Source organism: Marmota monax, unplaced genomic scaffold, assembly GCF_021218885.2.
Source record: "Marmota monax isolate L192 unplaced genomic scaffold, Marmota_monax_Labrador192_F-V1.1 WCK01_AAM20220418_F8-fsc00176, whole genome shotgun sequence".
Lineage (NCBI taxonomy): Eukaryota > Metazoa > Chordata > Mammalia > Rodentia > Sciuridae > Marmota > Marmota monax.
The window spans coordinates 2,461,275-2,484,576 of record NW_026694774.1 but is presented as its reverse complement, the minus strand read 5'-3'; the positions used below and the strand labels follow the sequence as shown (position 1 = coordinate 2,484,576).

The 23,302-nt window shown below is 32.7% G+C and overlaps 1 protein-coding gene across 1 annotated transcript in view; it reads right to left on the bottom strand.

The window, feature by feature from the left end:
- Positions 1 to 23,051, bottom strand: part of Dach2 (dachshund family transcription factor 2) — a 153,500-nt gene extending 130,449 nt beyond the window's left edge. Inside the window, exon 1 of the mRNA XM_046425401.2 lies at positions 22,926 to 23,051. Coding sequence (XP_046281357.2) covers positions 22,926 to 23,040 — 115 coding nt within the window. The 5' untranslated portion in view covers positions 23,041 to 23,051. The remainder of the gene's footprint in view (positions 1 to 22,925) is intronic.
- Between the last annotated feature and the right edge of the window lie 251 nt (positions 23,052 to 23,302).

Here is a 23,302-nt window from a genome sequence, read left to right as displayed (position 1 = left end):
TGTGCCTAGTGGTCGCCATGTTGATAGCATAGATGAATATTCCCAATCTGACAAAAAGTTCTGTTAGCACTATTCTACATTTCAAACTTAATTTTTCCATTAATACAAATTAGCAAGGTTGAACTGTGGGCATATTATGACTATAAGAACAGACAAATCAAAGATTGAGTCTTCAGTTTACAAAGGATCTGGGATTCTTTTAATTTCCTCAGTAGCAGGGCAAGGAAATCCAGTTTAATTAACAGTATTTGATGAACAATTAGAAAAACATTCGTCGGTGTGTTTACAAAGCACCTATGACTTTGGAAGACTTTGGGAAAATTTGGAAAATGTTACTCTTCAGCTAAATTCACTTCAACAAAAACACTGCCATTTTACAAACAATTCCCTTTATAAACCCATAGTCAAAGTTGAGAATATGAAATAACAGACTATCAGAGAAAAATTTTAGGTTATGAATTTTGTAAGGAGACAACTAAAGGAATAATGTGCTGCAATTTCTGGGGACTGTTTCAGAAATTAATGCTATGCTTAGCTGGACTGAAAATATTACATAAACACATGTGCATGCACACACATTATTACACATGATATTAATTCACAAGCTCAGCATATTATCTTAATGCATGCAACAAATATAATACTAAAGAAAATCATGGTGCACCATTTTCATATGTTTTTGTATTTGGTATGCCAATATTTTATTGAGAATTTTATCATCTATGTTCATCAAAAATGTTGGTCTGAAGTTTTCTTTCCTTGATATATCGCTGTCTGGTTTTAGTATCATGATGAAACTGGCTTTGTAGAATGAGCTGGACAGTGTTCCCTCCTTTTCTAATTCATGCAATAATTTGAGAAGCATAAGTACTAGTTCTTCTTAAAGTGTCTGCTAGAATTCAGCTGAGAATCAGTCTGATTTTCAGATTTTCTTTGTTGGAAGGCTTTTGATATGGGCTTCAATTTCATTACTTGAATATCTTCAAGATTTTCTAGCTTATTGAAATATAAATTTTCAAAATAGTTTCTGATGATCCTCTGGATTTCAGTAGTGTCTGTGGTGATATTTCCTTTTTCATCTTGAATTTAGTTAATTTTATTGTTTCTTTCTTTTGGCTAGTTTGGTTAAGGGTTTATCAATCTTGTTTATCCTATCAAAACATTAAGTATTGCTGGGTGCAGTGGCAAATGGCTGCAATTCCAGAAGCTAGGGAGGCTTAGGCAGTAGTATCACAAGTTCAAAGCCAGTGTCAGCAAGTTAGTGAGGCCCTGTCTCAAAATAAATAAGTAAGTAAATATATATATAGATAGAAAGAAAGAAAGAAAGAAAGAAAGAAAGAAAGAAAGAAAGAAAGAAAGAAAGAAAGGAAGGAAGGAAGGAAGGAAGGAAGGAAGGGCTGGGAATGTGGCTCAGTTTAGCACTCCTGGGTGCAATCCCTAGTGCAAAAAAAGTCTTTGTTTCATTGATCTTTTGCATTTGTTTTTAGTCTCAATTTCATTGATTTCAGCTCTGATTTTAATTATTTCCTGCCTTCTACTTATTTGGGTGTTGGTTTGTTCTTTTTTTCCCAGGAACTTGAGTGTAATGTTGTATTATGTATTTGGTATCATTCTCTTCTTTTAATGTATGAACTCAATACTATGAACGTTCCTCATAGAACTGCCTTCACAGTGTCCTAGAGATTTTGACACATATTCTCATTTACCTTTAATTAGTTTCATATTTCTCTCCTGGTTTCCTCTACTATCCATTCATCATTCAAAAGTGTACTATTTAGTCTCCAAGTGTTAGAGTGTTCTCTAGTTTTTATCTTATCATTAATTTCTAATTTCATTACATTATGGTCTGATTATCTCTATAATTTCATATTTGCTAAGATTTGCTTTGTGACCTAAAATATGGTCTATTTTAGAAAATGTTCCATGTTCTGCTGGGAAGAAAATTAATTCAGTCATTTGTGGATGAACTATTCTATAGAAGTCTTTTAGGTCCATATTATTATTTGTATTTTTTAGTTTTGTAGAACATTTTTTTAGTTTATGTCTGGATAATCTATTCACTGGTGAGAGAAGTGTGTTAAAGTCACCCAGTATTACTGTATAGTGGTTTATTTGATTCTTAATATTGAGAAGGGTTTGTTTTATGTATGTGGATACTCCTTTGATTTGGGCATAAATATTTATGATCATTATATCTTATGGATATATGATTCCTTTAAGCGGTATGAAGTGAATATCTTTTTCTCTTCTGATTAATTTTGGCTTGAAGTCCACTTTATCTGACATGAGACTAGCTACCCCTTCTTGTACCAAAATTTGTTCTTCATTGAGATTTTTTTAATTTATTGGTTCTTTTTAGTTATATATGACAATAGGATCCATTTTACATAATAATAAAAGCATGAAGTATATCTTTTTTTAATTCAGTCCCCACTACCTCTCCTTCTCCTCCCTTCTCCCTAGCACCTTCTCCCTCCTTTATTCTGATCTTTCTGCCATTTTCCCATATTTATTTTTAATTAATTTTTTTGTGGATGTACATGTTGGTGAGATTCACTGTGGTATATTCATATACGTACATAGGAAAGTCATGTCAAATTCATTCCACTCTCCTTCCTTTTCTCATCCCACTCCCTTAGAGATATTTCCTTTTAAAGGCTTTATTGTGTATTTTAAAGTTTTTCAGTGGAACCAAGAATTTGGATTTATAATATATTTCAGTGATTAATTAATATGTAATAGAGACAGGCTCAACTTATACTATTTTGGTAAATATATTATAAAATCTTTACTTTTAAGTTACAAATAATCACTAATTTGAAACTATAGTAACAAGTTGGATTATTAATCATATTAATGTCAATTATTGTGTTGTAATTATCACTGAATATATAGTGGACTCATAAGTTATCGGTAATTTTCCAACCTCTCAGTTGATGATTAACTTCCCACTGATATTTGAGACTCCTCTGCCTTTTGTGGATTTCAGTTTCCTTTCACATAAAATGATGGAGTTAAGCTCAGTGATTTCAAAGATGACTTCTAGCTCTAGCATTCTATAATTCTGTAAGTTTCTTAAAAATAAAATGTAAACTTCAAAGTGGGATGCTAAATGCAAAAGAGTCTTTTCCTTTTTGGGGAGACAGAGAGCTGTGAAAAAAAGATGAGCATGTAAATAAATGTAAGCTTTTGATAATATTTTAGCTTTTGTGTATTGTGTTCATTAATATTCATATTATGTTTTATAATGTAAGTATGTTAAACACCATTTCCTTCAATTATTTTAAATATTAAGTGGAAAAGAAACACAATGGTCTCTGTCTACCTCATTTGGTTCTAACAATTGAATTGTTCAATGTTAAAACATACTATGTTCAAGTTGAAGACAAGACTTCTTTCAAAGAAAAGTACTAGACGTGTCCAGATTGCCCACAGAGTAAAAATCTAACTTTAAATACTTGCATTTCCTTATAAAATAGACATACTGTATTTTTAAGTTTTCAAATATGACAAAAAATGAAAAAGGTAACTGATTTGTAAGTTTCATAATATGTTATTCCTAAGCCACAAAAGTTAGACACTAGTTACCCAAGAGATTTCTTTTCACAATGCTCTCACTTATCCTTAATAAGTTCGATATCCTAATGAGTGGAGCCAGAACCACAATTTATATAAAATATGATACCAGAATGCTCCTCTGGCTATTTGGCTATAAAGAAACAAATCCATCTGTATATATACACTGACAGAAATCAATGAAAGATAGAACAAGCTTGAGGCTGGGGTTGTGGCTCAGTGGTAGAGTGCTCACCTAGCTCATGTGAGGTGCTGGGTTCGATCCTCAGCACCACATAAAAATAAATAAATAAAATAAAGGTATTGTGTCCAACTACAACTAAAAAATATTTTTAAAAAGATAGAACAAGCTTAATAGTGGAGCTGTTAACAGTCTTCTTTGCTGGTAGAACATTTGAACATTTATAGGTCCTCCATCAGTGCATACTTCCTGAGAACAGTGACTAGTAAAGTCCAGTGAATTGTGAATTCCAATGTTCTCACCTCTGAGAATGTGGCTATGTGGGGACAAATGGTTTCATTTTTGTGCATCTGTGAAACTGATTTCCAGACAAGAGTAATATATGATGCCAAGTGGACACTCAAAAATCCATCAATGATGCATTTTGGCTGTTATCAAAGAGAAGAATAAAAATCAAATGGAACTGAGGATTGCAAAAAGCCTTTGAAGTTGGGGAAATTATGCAGGGAACAAAATCATCCAAAGGTTCTGCTTCTGTGATACTTTTGTTGTCATGGTCAATGAGCTAAAACCAGTTAGATTGCTATTAACAAACTGATGCCTTTTCTCTGGTATGTTACATGGCTTTTAACAGAACAGCTAATGTGGAATGTAGCTGATACTAATTGAATTAGAAAATATCACACATACACAATTAGTATCACTGAGAAATGTAGTTCTAAAAATAATTGTGTTTATTTCTAGTTATTATTGAGTCCATTTTGTACTCATACAGTAGATATGTCATACAGAATTTTTATCCCTATACCAAATGTAATTCAATTGTTAAGTCACTGAAACAAATGAAATGACAAAATGCAGGTGAATATAAACAAAGAGTTTGGATTATGAACACATATTATTGAAAATATTCTATTCCATTTATTTCTTCTACTAATGATTCTACCTGTGTCAAATGACTACATGATGCTGACTCTTCAGAAAAGAGAATGGAGGCACATTGCAGGATAAATTAAAATATGAATGTCAGTTTGGTCACCATAACATTGTCCATATCCTTTTCATTCATGCTATAAAAAAGAAAAGTCAACACATTCTAATTTGTATTTACAGGAAAACAGTATATTTCAGCTGTAAGGAACTTTTCAAATGGTTATTTTATAGATGGGAAAAAATTGTTAAAGGTCAAGGTCACACCCTTGGTAACGGAATAATTAATTTACTGCTAAAATCTTCTCCTATTTATCAGTCAACAAGAGAAATGTGAGTCTGTTCTAGAATATAAAGCCAAAATAGGGATCAAACTCAGGATGGGAACTGGGTTAGATTTCACAGCAGGTATTAAAAATGCATTTCTCTTTGGGACACAGAAAAAAATGTCATTCTTAAAATACATAAGTAATCATTTATCATAACTTTCAATGTTAGAATTTCTAAAATGTTTTCCATGTTTATAATCTCATTTTATTTTCACAGTACGAATAATGGGATAATAGAAATAAAAATAACTTTGAAACAATATATTATCAGAATTATACAGAAAATATTACTAATCACTTCAACTCCAAAACATACTTCCCAGTACTACCTAAAAAAATTAGGAAAAAAATGGTAATGAGGCTTAATTTGATCAAATGAACTGTCTATAAACACTATCCATGTTTTTGAAATAATGATCATACATTTTTGGAGTTTACAATAAAATTCCTTGGTATTTGTAAAGTATATTTAATTTTGGAAAACATCAAAATTCATTATTTCATTGTATTTTCACAACAGTTCTATATGCACCTCCTCTTAAAGGACTGTATCTTATACATCTTAACGTTCATGCCACTGAAAAAAAACAAAAAAATAAATGTTTATTGAATGAATACAGATGTTCCTTGACTTATGATGGAATTATAACCTAATAAATCCATCATGTTTAAAATGTTAACTCAAAAAAATGCCTTTAACTACACCTAACCTATGGAACATCATTGCTTAGCCACACAGTACACTGTAGGGCATCATTTGTTTACCCTTGTGATCACTTAGCTGACTTTTGAGTGTGGCTCAGTACCACTGCCCAGCATTAGGAAAGTGTAAGATAATGTTTATCACTAGCCCAGAACAAACTCAAAATTCAAAATTCACAGTATTGTTTATACAGAATATGTATCACTTTTGCACTATTATAAAGTAAAAAATTTTAAAGTTAAGATGTCACAAGTTGGAGACTGTCTATATATGGCTTAAAAGATAGAAACATAGTTGGATTGGTGAATGTGTAAATAGATAGAGGAAAACATAGTTGGATTGGTGAATGTGTAAATAGATAGAGGAAAACAAGTAGTCTGTTATTTATTGCTAGGATATTTTTTAGGAATATATCTATACACATGTAGAAAATTTTATAATATTATAATTCTTACACTTTAGGAGCTGTTTTCTAACACATTTTATTCTCATTTATAGAACTATATTAATTCTGTTTGTGTAACTGGATTCAAATAACATGAAGAATGTAGGTATACTTATATTTGTCCTTTCAATTTTTTTTTTTTTTGGCTAATTTTGTTGACCATTCTAATCCAGCATTCCTGGATTTCATTTTATTTGAGTCACTTTTACATTCAATATCATGACTTTTCACAGATTTCAAATTATCTCATTGTTACCATTACTTGACTTTTGCTTTGGTTATATCTGGGCCATTGTTAGTTTGGTTTATGTTGTTTCAATTCCATCTAGCTTTATATCTACTAACCAAAACCACACCATTGCATTTTTCCACCTACTCTGATCACACTATCAAAACTATCAGCAGCATGTCAAAACATCTTACCCTGTATTGCTGTCAGTTGTTTAACTTTTCTCCAAATAATGTATGATCACCTAATTCTCTGAGGTCACTTATTTACATTACCTGTCATTCCTAATACCTGAATTTCTCTCTGCTAATGTTCCTCTCACTGAGGCAAAGCTTATCTTTCAAGTTGGAAGTGATCCAATATAATGCATTGATAAGAACTGTTGTGATTGATTTTGGGGTAGGAAATCATACCAAAAGGCATAACATTTTCCATTGAAGTTTTTAAGTTGAAATATATAATGGATCTCTTTATTATAACTATTTTACCTCTATATTTTCCAAAAAAGTATTTAGAAAACAGTGTTAGTTGTAAAACTTCCATTTATTTATTTTGGACTTCACAGAGAAATGCAATTCCTAGTTTTTGTTGACAAAAAATTTTGTCAATAATGAAGGCGGCTAGAATTACAATATATCCTACAAAATAGTGATTCATAGGACAATCACCATAATGTACAAAACACAATGGTACACTACACAATCAATATTCAGCAAAAATTTAGTTAGTACCTACTCTGTGCCTGAACATCTGTTAAAGTTGGCAGATCCAATAGTGCTTTTATATTTTTATCTTCCCCATGTTATATAAAACACTCTTCTAGACTAATTAATATAAACAGAGATACTGGAGAACTATTACATTTTTGCATAAGTATAAGGATATCTCCAGTATTTCATAAAGAAGGAGCTAGAATCCATACAGAATATTTGTTGAAATAAACAGGTCATTTTATCATCTCTTTCCTGCCAACAGATTATGTTCATAAAGAACAAAGGAATTTACTTTAAAAATCAGGAAAGGACTCCATTGTGTATAGATGCCACATTTTTTTATCCATTCATCTATTGAAGGGCATCTAGGTTGGTTCCACAGTCTAGCTATTGTGAATTGTGCCCCTATGATCATTGATGTGGCAGTATCCCTATAGTACGCTCTTTTAAGATCCTCAGGGAATAGTCCGAGGAGGGGAATAGCTGGGTCAAATGGTGGATCCATTCCCAGCTTTCCCAGGTATCTCCATACTGCTTTCTAGATTGGCCTTACCAATTTGCAGTCCCACCAGCAGTGTACAAGTGTACCCTTTTCCCCACATCCTTGCCAACACTTATTGTTGTTTGACTTCATAATGGCTGCCAATCTTACTGGAGTGAGATGGTATCTTATGGTGGTTTTGATTTGCATTTCTCTGACTGCTAGAGATGGTGAGCATTTTTTCATGTACTTGTTGATTGATTGTATGTCCTCCTCTGAGAAGTGTCTGTTCAGGTCCTTGGCCCATTTGTTGATTGGGTTATTTGTTATCTTATTGTTTAATTTTTTGAGTTCTTTGTATATTCTGGATATTAGGGCTCTATCTGAAGTGTGAGGGGTAAAAATTTGTTCCCAGGATGTAGGCTCTCTGTTTACCTCTCTTATTGTTTCTCTTGCTGAGAAAAAAAAAAAAACTTTTTAGTTTAAGTAAGTCCCATTTATTTATTCTTGTTATTAACTCTTGGGCTATGGGCGTCCTATTAAGGAATTTGGAGCCTGACCCCACAGTATGTAGATCGTAGCCAACTTTTTCTTCTATCAGACGCAGTGTCTCTGATTTGATATCTAGCTCCTTGATCCATTTTGAGTTAACTTTTGTGCATGGCGAGAGAAAGGGATTCAGTTTCATTTTATTGCATATGGATTTCCAATTTTCCCAGCACCATTTGTTGAAGATGCTATCCTTCCTCCATTGCATGCTTTTAGCCCCTTTATCAAATATAAGAAAGTTGTAATTTTGTGGATTGGTTTCTGTGTCCTCTATTCTATATCATTGGTCCACCTGCCTGTTTTGGTACCAGTACCACGCTGTTTTTGTTACTATTGCTTTGTAGTACAGTTTGAACTCTGGTATCGCTATACCTCCAGATTCACACTTCCTGCTTAGAATTGCTTTTGCTATTCTGGGTCTTTTGTTTTTCCATATGAATTTCATGATTGCTTTATCTATTTCTACAAGAAATGCCGTTGGGATTTTAATTGGCATCGCATTGAACCTGTAAAGAACTTTGGGTAATACCGCCATTTTGATGATGTTAGTTCTGCCTATCCATGAACAGGGTACATTTTTCCATCTTCTAAGATCTTCTTCTATGAAGAACAAATAATTATTTTCCATCTTTTCACTAGCCTTGTATCTTCAAAAGGGGACCAACATATGACTTGGAAAACAAAGGAATACAATAACACCTAAATTAACTATCATATACTATTCAATATGTATAACCTGACTCTGTACCAAAGGTATGTCAGTACATGCAAGCATTCTTACTACCCTCAATGACAATAACATGTCTGTTTGAAGGGTAGATGAAACTTGTTTATAACACATATATTGTCTTTGTAGTCTACTTTTTGTGGTCCCTAGAGACCATTAACATTAAATGAGGAAAAATCTAATACCTACAAACATTACTAAATCTTTAGTGACCAGAATGATTAGTGACAGTAGATTTACTGACAATGAAGAGCACAATGAATTGAACAGCTGTTGCATTCAGTCTGTCCACTCTTTAAATTCATTGTTTGAATATAAAATAGTCCTTTAAAAGACAGTATTAATTATTTTGTATAATCATCCTAACATATAATACATGCTTCAATGATATGATCTCTGTCACTTAATTAAACTTCTCTACCTAGTCTTTGCAATAACATTCAAAGATCATTATCAGAAACAAAGCAACAAATTTAAAACCGTTGTTGCCTAAAATTAAAAACAAGGTTCATGCTCTTTCTTTCTCCCCAATGCAATATATTGAAAGTAACACTAAAAGATTTGGATTGAAAATTTTTATTAGATCTTATTTTCCTCCTTTTTAAAATCAATCTCTTTGTTCCTTGTACACATCTCCTGTCAATAAAATGAAAAATGATATAGATTTAGGAGGATACTGGTCTCAGTGTAGCATCTCTCATATTATTATTCCAGTATCATCTGTTACAAAGTAAGACCAATTCCCACATCTAATTACAAACAGGATTTCAGAGTCATTAAACAAAATACATTTCCATTAGTGCTGCTGTAAGAAGATAGGGGAAAAATGAAGATTAGTTCATGCTGTACCTCTGTTTTTAAGCTTTGAAGATTTAGAGCTCTATACTCAGATAGTATAAATTTGCTGAAGATCAGCAAAATGATAGGCATGTGATAATGTTTCCTTATAAACTGTTTAGGATGTGCTGTTTATATTTTATCATTATGTTTTGTTGTATTTCATTTGTTTCTTATAGTAGATATAACAAGAAACTGAAAACTTTCTTCCTTATTATTTGGGAGTTGCCTGGAGTTATTTCCTTTTACCCTACAAAGACATGTTCCTTATACTTCAAAGTAAATTTACTACAATGAAGCTTATATATGAAAATAGATTACTTGCAAGTAATTTTGATTCAATGAGACAATGCTATTTTTTCTGCTATTAAAACACAGTGCTAGTTCTTAGAATGCAAGGAAGGTTACAGACTAGATAAATCAAGTAAAGTAGATCATACAATATCCCTAAATGGCTGAAATACAAACTAAAAGGTAAATATTTTCCTTCAATGAATGCATGCAGTTCCTATTAATGTTAATGCATTCAGGGAACACTATACCCTGAAGCATTGTTGAATGATTGCAGCAAACAGACTCTTGCACTTTATTTAGTTACAACTGTTTTTATAGAAGGTTGGTCTCAGCTAATCCAAAGATTTTTAAAGTGTTGCTATTCGTAGTATTTTAAGCCATACAGCTCATGGAGATCAAAGCTATCCTAAACTGAAGAAAGATAAATACAGTGGATTTGGTCCTACAGACAAAAAATAAGAGGAGGTTTGACATTTGGCTTTTAACTCTTAAAAAATTATAATTCCAATACATTATATTACCGCCTTTCCTCTTTTTCTCTGAAGGGAAGAGTAGACCAGTGCTACTTTCTTTACCACATACTATTGAGATGCATTACATGCCAATTCAGTGTTTTCTAATGCAGAAAAAGATATATTCTAGTTAATGCAGAATTCTAGAAGGATAATAAAAATTAACAGTAAAACCATATTTAGATTGGCACTTTTCTAAAATTTATTTATAGGCAGTCCCTGAACCAAATAACCAATATATAGTATACTTCACTTACCCCTTATACAATTAGAGTAACAAGGATGAACACTTACCCTATGCACAAATGGAGATTTCTACAACTGAAATGGTTTTTAAATAATTGAATCAAAATTATATTTAAAATGTTTCATTAGTGAATTATAGTAACATTGGGGTTCATTTTGACATAAGTATATATGCATGGAATATAATTTTCTCCAATTCAGTATCCAGTAATTCCTCTTTTCCTCCCCTCCTCCCTGACCCATTCCCCTTCTTCTAACCTACTGGTCTTTTCTCTGTTTATTCATAATGTTTTTTAAATTGGTTCTTTATAGATGTCCATTTAGGTGAACATCACTGTGGTATATTCATATATGTATATAGCACAATTTTGTCGGTTTCATTCTGCATTGCCTACTTTTTCCTGACCCTTCTCTTGCCCTCTCTGTCCGCTTATTCTACTCTACTGGTCTCCCTTCTATCCCCTGCCATGTTTCCCTTTGGTCTAGCTTCCATATATGAGAAAAAATATTCAATCCTTGGCCTTCTGGATCTGATTTATTTCACTTAGCTGATGTTCTCCATTTTTATCCATTTACCAGAAAATGCCATAATTTCATTTTTCTTTATAGCTGAGTCCAGCTCCTTTGTGTATTTATACCAATTTTTTTATCCACTCATCTGCTGATAGGTACAAGTGCTGGTTTCACAATTTGGATACTGTGGATTGTGCTGCTATAAACACTGATTGGCTGTATCACTATAGCATGCCAATTTTAGATAAATACCAAGTAGTGTGTAGCTGGGTCATATGGTGGTTCCATTCCTAGTTTTTTTAAAGAAATTTCCATACTGTTTTCCAGACTAGTTGCACTAATTTTCAGTCCCACCAACAATGTATTAGTGTAACTTTCCCTCATCTTTATTAGCACTATTATTTTTGTTCATGATGATTGTGATTCTAACTCGATTGAGATAAAGTCTCAATGTATTTTGCTTTGCATTTCCCTGATAACTAGAGATACTGAACCCTTTTTTCATTAAAAATAGTATTTTTACACATTGACAAACAGAGGCTGTGGTACAAAATCACACTAGCTAAAGTCTCACAGGTACTTTTGGCAGAGGTGATTCTCAAACTCAGAACCCCAAATGCTTCCACTGGCTTGCTTCTTCTGCAACTTCTCAACTTAATATAAAAGGTACCCTATTAATTTTCCTCATTTTCAAACCATCCTAGCAATTCTTGTTTAGTATTAATTTATTTATTCATTTTGGTACCAGGGTGCTTAACCACTAAGCCACATGCCCAGGCTTTTTAAGTTTTTTTTTTTTTTTTGACACAAGTTCCCTCTAAGTTGCTTACAGCCTCACTAACTTGCTGAGGGTGGTTCTGAACCTGCTATCCTCCTGCCTCAGCCTTCTGAGCCCCTGTGATTACAGGTGTACACCACTACACCCAGCTGCAATTCTGTTTCTTGCTTGAGTACAAGGTTTAAGTCTGATCAGATGTAACCCAGTTATCTACAATCAACACAACTATTTTATAAAGTGCAGTATATGCCAAATGTATTTTCATGTAAAACTATAACACATAATGATAACATTGAAAGGGAGAAATGATCAAGGATATACTACCTAGGAGAAATATCTTTCCTGGAATATTATACAGAGATGTTTGTGGAGGTATATCTACACTTGCACTCAAGCACAACTTTGCTAATTCTCACAAACACACACACACACACACACACACACACACTTACAAAAACATCACTGCAGTATGTGAAATGAAATGCTTTTGTTAATTTGTTAATATGTCTAATTGGTAAGTCTACCAGTAGACATAACCAAAAAGGAGTTTAAAAAGGTTGGTGAAGATGAAAAGAGGACAGAGTTGGGAAACATCATCAAGATGCAAAAGAAATAGGCAAAAATGATAACTTATAACTCAGATAATTCCATAGGTAGAAAGACAATATAAATTTATCTCTAGGACTTTTTTGTTTATTGTGGGTTTTGGCAGTGGAAATGGCTGATGGTAATGATACAATCTTTGAAAGCAAAAAGTATTAATTCACCTTCCTTCCAAGGGAACCCTCTATGGAATACCAATTACACAGTAACTTAAAAAATAAATTTTAAGCTTCTTTATGCTAAACTGTTCCTACTCATTATTTCCAGTGGAAATAAGATCAGAAAGTTTATACTTTTCTAACAAAGTAAAAGGCAATTTTAAATCGGAACCACCTCAACAGTAATTTAACTTCTGCAACCTATCAGGATAGACTTCTCCAAAATACAGATGACACAAAATTTTATTTTCTAATTCTATATCATTTTTCCTTATTGGCTGGTTTCTTCACTTGTTATAAATTAACAGCTAGTATAGAATTCAAAAAACTTGGCAATTTGGCAAGACTGCCTCAAAATAAAAAATAAATGGGACTTGAGATGTAGCTAGATGGAAAAGCAACCCTGAGTTCAATGCCTGGTACTGAGAAAAAAAAAAAAACAGGGAAAGAACACAAGCTTTACTACTCTAAAAAGACAAGATCTTGGTTCCTTTACCACTAATTATCTCTTGTTAAGATGTATGACCCTAATGAAGCACTGTGTTTATTTGTGCCTCTTTTTATTCTCCTATGATAATAGCAAGAATATAGAACTCTATTTGCATCATACTAGTAATACAAAGATATAGAGAAGGTCAAGAATTTGATTATTGCAAGATGTCACTCAAGAGATGTTATCCTATTTATTCACTAGAATTATGTAAAAAAACGATATGTACAGGGGCTGCAGTTGTGCCTCAGCAGTAGAGTGCTTACCTAGCACATGCGAGGCCCTGAATTTGATCCTCAGCACCACATAAAAATAAATGAATAAAATAAAGATACTGTGTCCAACTACAACCAAAAATTTAAATAATGATACGTACAATATTTTATATTAGTAGATAATAAAATATATTTATAAATGGTATAATAATGTGATTAATTCACTAACAGTGTTTCTTTGTGTAGCAAAATGGTTAAGAAAATACTTTGTTCATGGGGCAAATGTGTAAAAATAATACCTACTTTAACAACCCCCGACACTCCTGGGAAACTTGCACAGCTCTCAAGAACATGAAAAACAATCTTTCTTTGCTCTTGTTTTCTTTACTCTAATACTAAAATAACAACCTAGACATTTTGCTTTTTTTTTAAATAAAAGACCTACCTCTTTTGCTTTCTGAAGCACTTGAAAATTTAAAAGAGAATAACTAAAAAATGCTGACTGTGTAATAGCTGAGTATTCATGGTGGGTGTAGAACATGAAAGGTTACAATATGGATCTGTGCCTACGCATTTCTTTTCAACTTGAGCAGCATCTTCCTGCTTCTGCTAACTCGGCAATCATACAGCTGACAGATTTCTGGGTTTTCTAAATAATGCATGGACTTTTCTTTTAACATGTCAGTGCAAAAGTATCAATTCTGCCCCAGTGTCATTCATGATGTTGATTTGCCTTGACAGCATTCCATTAAACCAATGAGATTTCCCCCTCCTGATGGTTCCTTAAATATTCCTCCGAGTGATGTATTTGCGGTTTTTTAAACAGATTGTGAAGGATGTTTGCATTTATGAGAAATCTCCGGGGCAGGTATAGTCGCAAAAAAGGTACAGCGACAATAAAACTTTACAAGACACTTTTCCCATTCCCTTGATTCCTGAAATACCATCTCAGAACTACACTCCAATTGAACTCCAGCCTCCCCACTCTCACAAAGGTCTACACTCAAAACATTTGAACTGCTTAAAGAAACACCACTAAAATATTTATTACTACTTGATATCTCTCTTAGGATGACAAAAACACATTTATTAAATCATGCATGTTAACTTCAGACTCTACATAAAGATAACAAATGCTTTGCTCTTTACTGAGTCTTTTATGGGAATAGATAGTTTCCAGTACAATTCATGGATACTTCATTGATCATGTCCCAGCAGGATAAAGCAGTCTAAGAATCAGTAAGTTTGAAGGACAGAATATCTTCACTCAAATTTTAAAATGAGGTATCTATTTTTCATAGAAGTTACTTCTCCACAAAATGCAAAACTTAAGCATCTGGACAAAAGGACTTTTGTCTCCTGGTTAAAAATGATTTAGATGCAAATCAATCCTGGGGGTTTCTAGAGGTTTCTTTGAAATTTTCTACAAGTCATTTAAGATAAATATTAGTATATTATAATAATAATCTAGAAGGGCACTTGTATTCATTAATGACCCAGTTAGAAAGGCTTGACATTTAATTCAGAGAGAAAAAGAGGCCTTGTGTGAGAATGCACTAGGTAAAGTAGACATGGGCTCAGTCTGCACATGGAGATTAATCCTTGTGAAGGAAAAATCTCCATTTTTTGCCAAGAAAGAGAAGTGAGGCATCTTTAATAAAATTTAGAAAACACATTTCTTAAGAAATACTGCAACCTCAGAAAAGAAAGATAAATTTGAAACAGACAAGGTTTGTGTTTGGGCCCTTAAGCTTCAGCATACAATATCTATCCCTTAAGCTTTGCCCAGGGAATTCTTTCCTCTCATAAGCACAAGCTCTTAAACTTGAATTCACATAAAGATATAAACAACTGATAAGAGTGAAAATTTATAATACCCTAGAGAGCTTTGAAATTAATTTCTTACTTTGCATTAGATACATCCTAGGAGAGTTGGGAATGGCAGAAACACTGCAATTTCCCAGAGTCCATGAAATCATCTTATTTACAGATAAGGCCAGCTCAAAGGAAGTGTCTTATGTTATTGATTATTGTATTTACTCCTGCAAAAGAAAACATGCTTTCTGAGAATCTGTGCCCAACTTCCTTTATAAGTTAAAAAACAAAATTCTCACATGTGTGATAAATAGTCCCTACAATGAGTGCATATATTAAATTTCTATACATAGTTCTTACCAGTGAGCCTGGTGCCTTTACAGTTGGTTTCTCTAACTATACTTTTTATTCCTATAGATATCCTTATTTTCATTGTGTGTACTGAGATTTTGTTTTTCTCTTCAATCTATATTTTACTGCATGATTATTAATATAATTTAAGCAGGAATATATTACATTTGGATAAGTATCCATTTGTAAGTATTATCATTTTATCCCTATGATATATTTATATATAGATAAATGGTATATATGTTTGTGGTATAGATGAATGGAGGATGGATAGATAGATAGATGCATGTGTAATTTTGAGTGTGATAATTCCTTTGGAAGGGCTCTCAAATATTAACTGTTTTAAGGCTTAAGATCCAGGCCCAAATCTCCATGGGAAGCCAGGAAAGAAGGGAAAAATCCTAAGACAATATAATAAATTCCTTGAGAATTTATCTAAACCCATGAATGGTGTACATTAAGGTAATTGACACAGTGACTATCTCCTTAGGATTTCCTTTTTCTTTTCTCCTCATGCCCCTGGCCATACCATTTCTGAAGAAAAAAACTTCCAAAACTTCCACCACTCACTCCTTGGAGTCATATAGATATGTTTTATTCCAGGTAGTATTACCTTTCCACTCTTATTATTTCCCACTAAAAAAACTCATCCCCAAATATGACCAGCTAATGCTTAGAATTCCAGACTGTTTTATGATGATTTCATCTACAAAAGTGTTGGTATTGTTATGATAAACCTTCGTGGTATGATTTATTTTCCTGCTCTGTATTGATATACAATAAGCTTTAGAAAAGTCAGAGGTCAACACCCCTCTCCCTACATCAACCAAATGATCATATTTCACTTCTTGAATTTTTCTTTAAAGTCACAACCTTTGACCTTCTTAACATTCCTAGGGGCTATAGAGTTTCTGCTGCTTTGCAGGATCAGGTTGCCTCTATAAAGGGTAACTATAATGTTGGAATGTCACAAAATTTGTACAATACACACAACATAATACAGAGTATCCAGAAATTCATAATTAATCTAAATTTAATTTTTAAGCCAATCTTTCCATATATAATACACAAAATTCACTTCAGGAATACAAAATGTTGCAGCCACTCTGGCATTTTCTCAAAGTGTTAAACACAGAATTATCATTTGATCCAGCAATTCCACTCCTAGGAACATACTCATGAGAAATAAATGCATATATCCTCCCCCAAAATATTTGCACATGGCTATTGACACAGTATTATGTACAATGCCCCCAAAGTGGGAACAACTTAAATTTTTATCAACAGATAAATGGATAAGTAAAATTTGGTACATTCAAATGACTTAATAGTATTGGCATGAAATGGAACTAATTTCTGAGACATGTTGCAATACAGGTGAACTTTGAAAACATTATTCTGTATAAAAGAGGTCATACACAAGAGGTCACATAATGTATGACTTCATTTACATAAGAAATAATACAATGCATTAGTAGATTAGTGGCTTCCTGGGGCTGAAAGTTGGTGGAAAATGGGTAAGACTGATCAAAAAAATCTGGAATTAGACCATGGTAACACTTGTATAATTCTGTGAATGTACTAAAAACACTGAATTGTGCATTTAAATGGAGTGAATTTTATGGTATGTGATACTGCATTAAAACTCACTTTGCATGTCAGAGATCTTTCAAAACTTCAGATAATGGCACAAGTATTTATTGAACTTGGGCTCAGTGTATTCATTAGGTTCATTATATGTACAGGTCATATCCATGACTGCAGTATTGTTGATGTCTGAGTACCATAGAACTATAGAGAATTAGGGTTTAGAACAAAAGAGTGATTATTTCCAAGACCCATATACTAGTTTGTCCACTATAAAGTGGAATCCATTAAATATTGGATAATAATGTGCCCAATGCTATGTAAAATTACGTTTATTAAACTGCTTTTTATGAAGACAATAGGAACAATCATGACAGTGCATAATAAACATTATTTTAATTATTTGATACTCAAAATCACATATTATATAAATCAGTCTCTGAAACTTGGCACTGTAATAAGCACATTACTATTTAATTTTGTGAAGTTATCATTAGTTCATGAATCATGAAATTATAAATATACTCTTAACTTATTATAAACTCCATTTGTGAGCACTATATTCCAACTAGCACAAATATGTCAACTCACTATAATAATTTCCTCAAAGGCTTCACAGAAAGGAAATAATATTCTATATATCTTGGCCTACTTCAAGAACTATTCCTTACATTTTTTTTCTTTTCTGGTATTTGTTTTATCTGTTCGTATGTAGTCTGTAAAATAAGATATATGTCCTGGAATGTAGTACTAATCAATTTCCAAATACTTTGAAAAGAACAGTATGATGGGGAATACCCAGCATGGCTTCCTAAAGACCAAGCTTTTTTAAGTAAATCTAATCTCCCTTCTGTGAAAAAACAACAGCCTGAGAAATAGAGGTGAAGCAGTAGATATAATTTATTTTAACTTTATCAAGGTTTTTGAGACCTGTCTAAACAATTGGATCATCAATAAACTGTGAAAATCCAAACAGGTCACACACTTAGATAGTGTTCCCAGGAAGTAAGAAGCAGAAAAGGGACATTCAAAGAGTGGTCACCCATGGATTAAAGTTAATTATGGACAATTATACAGCAAAGTTTCCTAGATCTCAAGTGCAGGGAAGACATTTCTATTAGTGCCTGAAAATAGAGCAGATTTTGATCAGGAGACACCAATGTAAAAATTTTGAGGATTTGTTCAGAATCTGAAGTGACAACACAGAGTGGAAGATCCAGTAAGAAATAAACAGGTTGGCTGGTCATGGTGGTGCACACTTGTAATCCCAGCAGCTTAGGAGGCTGAGGCAGAAGGATTGTGAGTTCAAAGTCAACCTCAGCAACAGCAAGGTGCTAAGCAACTCAGGGAGACCCTGTATCTAAATAAAATGCAAAATAGGGCTGGGGATATGGCTTAGTGATCGAGTGCCCCTGAGTTCAATGCCTGGTACCCCCCCAAAAAAGAAAGAAATAGTGTGGACTATAAGAGCTCTAGATTCAAAAAAGTACCCATTAAGTGAAAAGAATAAAAAGAGAAGATGGGGATCAACCAATGAGGTTCAAGAATCACAAAAAAATGATAATTACAACTTAAATCCAATATAATTATACCAAACTCATTCATTATAACTAAGGTATGAAGAGAAAGAGACTTGTTTAAAATTGCAGAACAAAACTGTAATAGAGCTAGGCATCTAGCTTAAATGTTCAAAATCTCAGACACATACAAGAAGTATAAGACACAGAAAGCAAATTAAATTCAATACAGCTTAGATCCTCCCTTAGAATTGGCATTTAACACTTTGGATTAATAGCCTATCTGAGAGCAAGAGGAAGGTGGAGGCTTTGAAAGAAATACTAGAATGATTACAGGTTGATAAATAAGATCTGTAAGGAAAGAAGACATTATTTTAAATTATTCATTGTGAAGAAGAGGTATGCTAAGGCTTAACTCTGAGGTACTTTTATAGAAACTTACCTTAATAACACTGACAAAACAATAAATCCTTAATCTTCTACATGAAGTATTAAGAGTAGACATAATAATTCCTGTTGGAATACGTTTTTAAAAGGGTCTTGAAAAATACAATAAGCTCTCCTGGTTTACATTTCTTATAAAGGGGCCAGAGGCACAGAAGTAGAAAAGAACAGCAAAAGTTTACAATTCTAAGAGGAAAACCTAAACGCAGTTTTTGGTGTCAAGATTTAATAAAAACAAGTGTGACTCATTTGATTCTCTAGAAACATCTTGCTCCATATCTAATGAGGTGTTTGGATAACAAAGAAAAAAGATAATCTTGGGATTTTCTAATTCAAACTTGCAAGTTAATCAACTTCAGTTATTTCCACTGTAAACTATATTTTCTAAAAGACAAAATACTCTACATTTCTAAAAGACAAAAAACACCTGCTCCACAGAAGCTAAATCAACACAAAAGTCAGAATAAGCAGAGACACAGAGGATAAAGATTTTCATGGTTATCGTCTTAGACTCTCCAGAGGACTTATGGTGCACAGTTCTTCCTGAAATAAGAAACACAGTTAAAAATAACCCATGTATTTCTACATGTAAATAGGTAACCCTCAAAGTTTTTGTCATAGTTTTTAAAAAGGACCTGCTGGTCTATAATTATATTTCCAATTTGACAGCTACAATTATAATCATTCAGGCATCTATTTCCCACAAACTCTCCACAGCCATAACCTTTAGTGATTAATTATAAAGCTACAGGAGCAATAGTACACAGACTAATTTCCTAAAACAATAAAAGACAGAATTTCTCATTTGGAGCTAAATGAAACACGAACAGGTTGTTATTCATGCTGAAATCTTGATGCAGAGTCATGGTGCAGCCATTACAGAAGCTATTAAACAAAACCTTGAATCAAAGAAACTATAGGTCTGTCTTCAAAAGAGAAAATGCTATTCTTGCCTAGAAATCTTCTAACATCTATGTTTGCTTTACCTTTTAAAGATAAATGTCATTAATTCCATTTTCCTCTCTCTTATCTCTGCTCTTACAGAATCCATCAAAAATTTCAATTTCAATGAAATATGAGGGTATATAAAAACTTCCAAAGGGAGACTTCTTTTCTTCCATTTCAATTTAACACAAGCTTCCTACATTTTCAGGTCAGTGTCCTGTTTATTTTCTTAGATCATAAGAGTTTGGGAACTATGACTACTTTGGTTGTTTTTGTAAAGAACAAAATGAATAATGGTTGATAGTATAACTTCTAGGAATGTGTTTCCTTTTTGCACATTTTCCTGTGGAGTTGAATGTGTAGAACATGATATTTAATACATATTTTGATAAAAACCTATCACAAACAAATAAATGCTAGGACTTCCATAAATAAATAGCAAGAGTCAATGGAAATGGATATTGGAATAAGAAGTTACAAGGAATATGCAGAGAAAATAGAATGTGATTCTTTTTAAAATGACAAGATAGGTAAACATATTAACACCAACAGAAATATTTTAGTTGAATATTTTGTATCTTTTTATAGCTGCTATAATTTGCCTTCTGGAGATTTAGCAACTAAACACTGTGATGAAATTGAATAGCAATGCTGTCACAATATGGCATTTAAAACAACATGCACCATCTGAAATTTAAAAGAAGAAAAATCTTTTAAAATTTTTTTCTGGTCACATAGATCATAATGAAAATGGCTTATAAAAGCCAAAATTTTCTCAGGTAAAATGTCCATATGGCCACAAATAAATGAAGTGAACAGAGACCATTCATTTCTGTCTTTAGTTGTGCCTTATAGAAACAAAAGCTTCCCATGAGGGAAACAAAGGGAAATATTCACTCAGCACAATTTCAGAGCTAGGATTTAAGTCATCAAGCTTACATTTAAAATGAAAGCAAAATTTTAAAACATTTAATTGCTTGGAATATTTGTAGGTCTAACAGAAATTTTATAACTTGATTATTGGAGACAGTTTTAGAAATCTAGTGAAACATTTGTTTACTATACCTCCCTTAATGAAAAAAAGAATATCAAAAAAGAAAAAAAAACTATCAGAGATATCGTCAAAACCATAATATCCAGAATACTCTTTAGACTAAATCATGAATAGAAAATTGGTCATACCAAATTAAGGACAAGTCCTTTTACCAGCCGCATCTCCATGTCTAGAATTATTGATTGAGATGTAATACCAAAGAAAGAAACTATGTACCTTAGATTATACTAGAAAATCAATTCAAACATTAAAGAAATAATGTTAAACAAAAAGACCAAGAGAATATGTCTCAGTGCTAGCTCTTTCCTTACCTAGCTACTTGATGACCCAATTTCTTATCCAATTTCTTATCGTCTGTGGGATAAGGCTTAATTATTTCAAGTCACTAAGACATCCAAAATTCAAATTTAGAAATCTTTGTCAATAACACTGTAAACAACGGGAGCTCTAGAGTTGACCTAAGAATGTTTATTAAAACTTACTAGTAATCAAACACAACAATTTCCTCAAACAATATCTTAGACACAATATGAGAGATTCTGAAAACCACAATTTGGAAATGGTTACCTAGGGGAATAGTCCTATCTATTTAAAACATCATTTAAAGCCATCCATTTTCTGAGTTTCACTTTAACATCATCTCCTACTCAAATACCTCACCCTATACATGAATATTTTTCTGATTTATTTAGAAATTTCTTCTCTCTTTATATTCTCATAGTACTTTATTTATCTTGTTGCTTTTGTCACATTTTATCTCAGAGTATATTTTATACATTAATTCATTTTTATTTTCATGTTTTATTAGTTCTTTATAGTTGTATATAACCTTTAGGTTCATTTGACATAAACATATATGCATGAAATATAATTTGCTCCACTGAAGTGCCCTATACTTCCTCTTCCCTCCCCTCCTCCTTCCCCCTGTTCTCCTTTCAGTATTGTATTTGATTTCCTTCAATTTAATTACAGTTTTTAACTGGTATTTTAGAGCTACACATAAAGGTGAAATTCACTGTGGTATATTCATATTTGTACATTTGTAGGGGTGGAGTACCTGGGATTGAACCCAGGGGTGCTTAACCACTGAACCTCATTCCCACCCCTTTTTATTTAGATGCAGGGTCCGGCTAAGTTGATTAGGGAACTGTGGCCTTGAACTTGTGATCCTCTTGCCTCAGCCTATTGAGTTGCTGGAATTACAGGCATGTGCCAGCACACCTGGATATATGTATACTTTTGTCTCTTTCCTTAGATTGTACACATTTGAAATCCAGTGACTCTTGTCTTCTGTCCTCAGAGTACCAACATATTGCCTTATTGCTGTTTAACTATTGTACATTGTGTATACTTAATAAATATGAATTATTTAGATAAGAATGGAATAAGAAACATGGGGTGAAGCTGCAATAATAGGGCAGGCTTTAGCACACAGAAAGTACATTGATTGACTAGCACTGTACAAATCAGAATTCAATTCCACTGCAACAAATCAATGGAGATAATGGAATGTTTCTGAAATAAGATTGTGATCTCTAATCATTTTCTAGATTCAGTGTACAAGTTATCAATAGGGTTAAGTATCTTCTGAAGCAATTGTTTGTAATCAACGTATATATATTTCTTCTTCCTTCTTAATTCCACTTCTCCCCCGCCCCTCAAAAAAGGATAGTCACCTTTTTAGGATCCCTGAATATACTTACCTGTGTTAGAATTAAGATCATCAGGCTCTGATTCAGTCCCATTTTGGCTTCCATTTCCCTGAAGTGTGTTCATAGCCATGAGTTTCATCTTCTGCAGTTTCATTGCTTCAGCCATTGCTGCAGCAGTTATACCTAAAACCAGAATCATCCCATTTAAAATTGGGACCATTTCTTAATGTAACTGAAAGCTGAATACATTTATTTAGTAGGACTATGCTGTACAATACAAGCCAAAAGTAAAATCAATGTTGAAATTATGAATATTTTAATAAGGTAATTTTCAAAATATAATTCATTTATATTACAATGGACAGCATTAAAATTTACAAAAGAGGATAAGTATGGGTCTGATCTCCAATTCAAGACACAGAAAAACA